Source organism: Cebus imitator, unplaced genomic scaffold, assembly GCF_001604975.1.
Source record: "Cebus imitator isolate Cc_AM_T3 unplaced genomic scaffold, Cebus_imitator-1.0 Scaffold42, whole genome shotgun sequence".
Classification (NCBI taxonomy): Eukaryota; Metazoa; Chordata; class Mammalia; order Primates; family Cebidae; genus Cebus; species Cebus imitator.
Genome location: NW_016107357.1, coordinates 16,506,203 through 16,512,401, shown reverse-complemented (window position 1 = coordinate 16,512,401; position 6,199 = coordinate 16,506,203). Strand labels below are relative to the sequence as shown.

The 6,199-nt window shown below is 46.6% G+C and overlaps 1 protein-coding gene across 1 annotated transcript in view; it reads left to right on the top strand.

Moving 5' to 3' along the window:
- NID1 (nidogen 1) overlaps positions 1-6,199 on the top strand; it is an 89,078-nt gene that overhangs the window by 8,877 nt on the left and 74,002 nt on the right. The window contains exon 2 of the mRNA XM_017526593.2: positions 5,531-5,830. Within this exon, the coding sequence (XP_017382082.2) occupies positions 5,531-5,830 (300 nt within the window). The remainder of the gene's footprint in view (positions 1-5,530; positions 5,831-6,199) is intronic.

Sequence of the window (6,199 nt, the reverse complement as noted above, 5' to 3'; positions counted from 1 at the left end):
TAGTAGAGACAGGGTTTCACCATGTTGGTCAGGCTGATCTTGAACTCCTGCTCACAGGTCATCTGCCCACTTTGACTTCCCAAAGTGCTGGGATTACAGACATGAGCCACTGTGTCTGGCCGTTCTTTTAGGACTTTTAAAATCTACAGGTCCTTTCCAAACCCCCAGCTCTTTTTTTTTTCCTTTAAAATTTATTTATTAAAAAAGCTAGGTATTTCTTCATTCAAGTGTTTTATATTCTGGATTTTGCTGATTGCATCCCATTGTGTTCATTAGCATGTTCTTCTGTCTCCTGTATTTCCATGTTTCCAGTTAGATCTGGAAACATGACTGATTTCAAGTTATGCACTTTTATTTTAGTAACTGACATTTTACTCCAGTGGCAAGAAGAGCAGTAATGAACAATTCTGTAGCCCTTCATCTCACAACTGAGCTTGCCCTCAGGCCTTATTCCTAAAATAACCTGGGTGCACAGGTCTTCATCTGCTTTGAACCTGCCTGCCCCTTTGCTGGAAGAAGTCAAAAAGTGGGTGTAAGGGTTATTGCCGAGTTTAAAATGAGGAAACTGAGACCAGCATAAGAAAATTAAATGCCAATTTATTTAACTCCCGGGCGAGGTTCCATGGTCCCAGGGAAAGGAGGCCAGAGAAGTCGCACCAACTTCCTGGGGGTGGGGTTTTTATGGCTAGGAGGAAGGAGCAACAGCTGGGCGCTCTGATTGGCTCCAGGTGAGTGGGATTGAGATGGGGCGGGCCGCTATTGGTTGGCGGGTTGTTGGGCAGGTTTTCCAATGGGAGAGCCAGCCAGGAGCCTTGCATCAGCTGGAGCCTTCCAGGGGAGCCATGTGGCAGAACTAGGTGCCGAGTGCAGAGCCTGGTGCTGGGTGCAGAGGTGGGTGTGTCCAACCTCCAGGCGAGGCAACTGGCCTTACAGTGGAGAGACTCCTATGTATCAGACCATCTGTAAGCTCTGGAACTATAGTGTGACCAAGACAAATGGAGTCCCTGACCCTGAAGGAATGACTACTTAGTGGGGAAAGCAGCCAGAACCTACGAATAGGAAGCAGAGATCTCTATCAGGGGCTGTGGGTGTAAAGGAAGAAAGAAAGGGGTGAGTGGAAGGATCTTACACTGGAGGGATCCAGGAAGCTCTCTGAGAAGGCACTATTTCAGCTGAGGCCTGAAGGAGAAGGGCCAGCCAAGTGTCTAAGGAGGTGTGGTTGGGCGGGGGCATGCTGGTGGTAGCTGAGATGGAGAAAGTGCCCTGTACAGTAAGTTCTCACTTAACATTGTGGATAGGTTCTTGGATACTGTGACTTTGAGCTAACCAACGCGTAACTAAACCAATTTTACTATAGGCTAATTGACAGAAACAAGATGTATAGTCCTATGGCTCATATCTGATCACAAAGATATCACCAAACTTCTATATGAAACCCCAAACATTTCTGGTATTAAACATTGAAGTAAATGTGGCTGTACATACATTGCAGAAAGATGGATAAAAACAACTAAGATATTATCTGCCCAATTTTTGATGAATCAGTGAATGATGGAGGTTATGGTGGCAGTGGGTTCAAGGGAGAAATGCTTGCGAAGCAACATTGTCAGCACTTCTGACCACCATGAAGTTCAAAAACAATCACAAATCCGGCCGCTTGCTGAGTGCTTTGGCACAGCATCATTTATTGGTGTGCGTTTGGGTGATTACCTGTACTTGAGGAATATTCATTCTGTGATCATTTATATTCATTCATTCATTCATTCATTTTCCAACTGCTTATTCTAGTTCAGAGTGAAGGGTGGCCAGAGCCCATCCCAGCAGCACAGGGTTCCATGCCGGAACCACCCTGGACAGGATGCGGTCCATTGCAAGGGGTCTCCCGCACACCCACACTCATTTGGACTGTTTAGCGCCACTTCATTCAAGGCCAGCATAGCTTTGGGATGTGGAAGGAAACCAGAGCGCCCAGAGAAAACCCATGCAGACATGGGGAGAACGCGCACACTCCACACAGACAGTGGCTCCAGCAGGAAATAGTTTTTTTTTTTTTTTTTCTCATCAATGTTATAACAAAACAACATTGAATGAAATGATGTTATTTGAGGACCTGCTGTATGTTGGAGGTAGGACATCGGTAAGAAAGAGAAGGAACCGGGACCCACTTCCAAGTTTTCTGGCTTTACCAACTAAGCGAATGTTGATGATGATGCTGGCCTGGATGTGAGGCAGCCGCATGGGCCCAAGGACTCCCCAGCCCAGTCCCCTTGGGGATTGTGCCTGAGCCTGTGCCTCTTCCCGCCTGAGAGCCTGTGGACTTTCCCCTTCTGCTCCCTGCCTTCTGCTGTTGAATTGCCCAGTGGCACTTTCAAACGATGGAGAAAAGGAAGAAGGCTAACAGGAGCATCACGCATTTGAGGGATTTTGCAGAATGAGGCTTGCACCCAAGTGGACAGGAATATTGTTCATCAAGTTTGCTATTAATTGTTACCTCCAGAAAAAGCAGTTAATTAGATCATTGTCCAAAGCTTTGCAGTGCTTCATGAAATTTGTCTAAAAATCTGACTCTTAAAACATTCCTTGTGAAAATAGAAACATTTCCGTGCCTAGACTCCAAATAATAACAGACACTGAGAGTGTTTTCAGAATTATTGGACTGATTTAAATTTCACTAGAAAACAGCTTTTTAAAACTCAGTTGTCTGTATGTGGCCTCCGTGTGATCACTTCCCACCAGCAGCTGTTCACTGCCAACTTCTGGTGGCTTGAGAAAGTGAGCCGTTTCCCACGCTCCCGCACGGCAGCTCCCTGGGATGCATGTGCTGGGAGATGCTTGGGCTCCTGGAAGGGAGACAGGGACCGGCTGGGAGAAGCCCTTGTCTGACTCCCTTCTCCACAGCCTGCCAGCATCTTCTAGAAAAGCCTTGCTGGTGCCAGGTGATGACGGAAAATATGTCACCCAAAGAGTTAACAGCTCATAACATGTGGTTAAAAGATATTAAAGATATTAAAAGAGGGTTTTGTTAAGTCCGCATTTCCCTCCCAGAGCTCTGGTTCCAACCCTCGCCTGGTCTCCAACCAGTTCTGCACATTGAACTTTTTTATTAATAGCAAGTTTCTGGCATATTGAGAGTTTGGTCTTTAGTTCCTTTTTTCTGCCTCTTGTAATGAGGTGTGAAGAGACTGGAGGAGGAGGAGGAGGGAAATAGTGGCCAGGAGGAGGAGGAGGAGGAAGATGAGGAGGAGGAGGGAGAAGAGGAGGAGGAAAGAGAGGAGGAGGTGGAAGGGGAGGAGGAGGAGGTGGAAGGGGAGGAGGAGTGGGAGAAAAAGGGAAGTAAGTGGCCTGGAAAATCCACTGTGCTTCTATCAACTGAGAGTTGCTACTCTGGATTCGTGTTTATCCTTAAAGAGCAAAATAAAGTGTCATTTGCAAAATCTCTCCTTTTTGATTAGGGAATTTTTTTTCTATTTCTTTTTCTTTTTTCTTTCTGTTTTCTTTTTCTTTTGAGACAGTCTTGCTCTGTTGCCCAGGCTGGAGTGCAGCCGTGCGATCTCGGCTCACTGCAGCCTCTGCCTCCTGGGCTTAAGCTATTTTCCTGCCTCATTTCCTGAGTAGCTGGGACTGCAGGCGCCTACCACCATACCTGGCTAATTATTTTTTTGTATTTTTAGTAGAGACAGGGTTTTACCATGCTCGAGGCCAGGCTGGTCTCGAACTCCTGGCCTCAAGTGATTTACCCGTCTCCGTTTCCCAACGTGTTGGGATTATAGGTGTGAGCCACCTTGCCCAGCTAGGGAATTTTTTTCTTTCAATTCACAGATTCTCTAAGGAAAATGACCACTGGCTTTGTCTTCCATCATCAGTGGATTGTGTAATAACAAGAAATTGAGGGGGTGTCAGACCTTGTGGGTGAGCCCGAGTGCCTCCACACCAAGGGGCTCTTTTCCCATTTTCCCAAGGTGCATGGGTTTTAGCTTAAGAACAGTGATATCTTTTTTAAAACAAATCTTCGCTCTTGTTGCCTAGGCTGGAGTGCAATGCTGCAATCTTGGCTCACTGCAACCCCCAACTCTCAGGCTCAAGCGATTTCCCTGCCTCAGCCTCCTGAGTAGCTGGGATTACAGGCACATGCCACCATGTCCAGCTAATTTTGTATTTTTAGTAGAGAAATTTTAGTTTCACCATATCAGTCAGGCTGTTCTTGAACTCCTGACCTCAAGTGATCCACCCGCCTTGGCCTCCCAAACTGATGGAATTACAGACATGAGACACCACTCCCGGCCAGTGATATCTTTTAATAGGCAGTTATAACTGATTTCAAGAAGGCAATTCATGTAGGTAATTAAAAGGACCTTTTTTTTGATTAGGGAGTCAAAAAAACTTTAGAGTCTGACTCCAGGGGTTCAAATCCCTGTGTTGCCACTTATTGCTTGGTAACTTTGGACACACTGATGAATCTGGCTAATTTTCCCCATTAGAAAAATATGGGTATTAGTAGTACCTATGCTTTCCCCTCCCCCAAGACAGAGTCTTGCTCTGTCACCCAGGCTGGAATGCAATGATGTGGTCTTGGCTTACTGCAGCCTCCACTCCCAGGTTCAAGTGAGTCTCCTGCCTCAGCCTCCTAAGTAGCAGGAATTACAGGTGCCCGCCATCATGCCCAGCTAATTTTTGTATTTTTAGTAGAGACCGGGTTTACACCATGTTGTTGGCTAGGCTGGTCTTGAACTCCTGAACCTCATGATCCACCTGCTTCGGTCTCCCAAAGTGCTGGGATTACGGGCGTGAGTCACAGTGCCCAGCCAGTAGTACCTAGTCTTAAGAGGTTCTTCTGAGCATTAGATGTTAGTAAAATGTCTAGAATATGGTAAGTACTCAGTAAATATTAGCTATTATCTTGACCCATTAAACTTTTCAAAATAATTAGTGATACCATAATGCCCCATGCGGATTCGCTTCTTGACACTGTATTGTATCCTCATCTCTTTGTATCAGTTGTTTTTCTTATCCTTGTGTATGTCTTAAAGGCAGGGACTGGACCTTAACCATTGTTCTTTTTTTTTGACAAGGGTTCACTCCGTCACCTAGGCTGGAGTGCAGTGGCGCAATCATGGCTCTCTGCAGCCTCGACCTCCCGGGGCTTAAGCGATCCTCCCAGCTTAGCCTCCCAAGCAGCTGGGACTACAGGCCCGGGCCACCAAGCCTGGCTAATGTTTTGTATTTTTGTGTAGAGATGGAATCTCACATTGTGCTTTGTACCCACAGCACTAAGCAGTCCTAGTAGGGAGTGATTATTCCCTTTTCTGAGTAAATTCACTAGGATTTGAATAATGACTCCTGTTCTTCCACACAGCCCATTTTGCCTAGAAAAGAACGCTGGGGTTTGCAGTTCAGGCTCATATCTTTCTCAGATTCTGTTGTATTTTACATAGCATGGGTACTGGTGACAGTATTCTGGGAGTAGGTGTTCAGCCTTACTGAGAAAGGACTTGTTTCTGCATTCCTTTTAACCACGCTTGGTTTTGCTCAGGTCACCACAAATGGTATCATTGCCACGAGTGAACCCCCGGCCGAAGAATCCCACCCTGGGCTCTTCCCACCAACATTCGGTGCAGTCGCCCCTTTCCTGGCGGACTTGGACACGACGGATGGCCTGGGGAAGGTTTATTATCGAGAAGACTTTTCCCCCTCCGTTACTCAGCGGGCAGCAGAGTGTGTCCAGAGAGGGTTCCCGGAGATCTCCTTCCAGCCTAGTACTGTAGTGGTTGTCACTTGGGAATCCGTGGCCCCCTACCAAGGACCCAGCCGGGACCCGGACCAGGAAGGCAAGGTAAGCACTCTTCCAGGTCCACGTGCAGGTAGTCGGACACATTGTCTTTGTAAACTTTGGTCTCACACTTTGTGCTGCTTTGACATACATCATGACGTACATCATACACCATTGATACAGACAGGAAATCCAAAGCGAAATCTAGTAGGCGGTTATTACAGGACCCAAACCTCCAAAAGCTTATCTGCAAGGCTGTATAACTCTATGTTTCAAAGACAAGTAGACATAAAAAAAGCCAATTTCTGCCAAGACTGCTATGTGGCAAAAATAGGGTTGATAAATGGTATTCCCCGGCTGCTCTTACCTCAGGTGGCAGATAGTGGAAGGATAGCTTTTCTTCCCTTCCCCTCGCCTCCCCTCCTCCCCTCC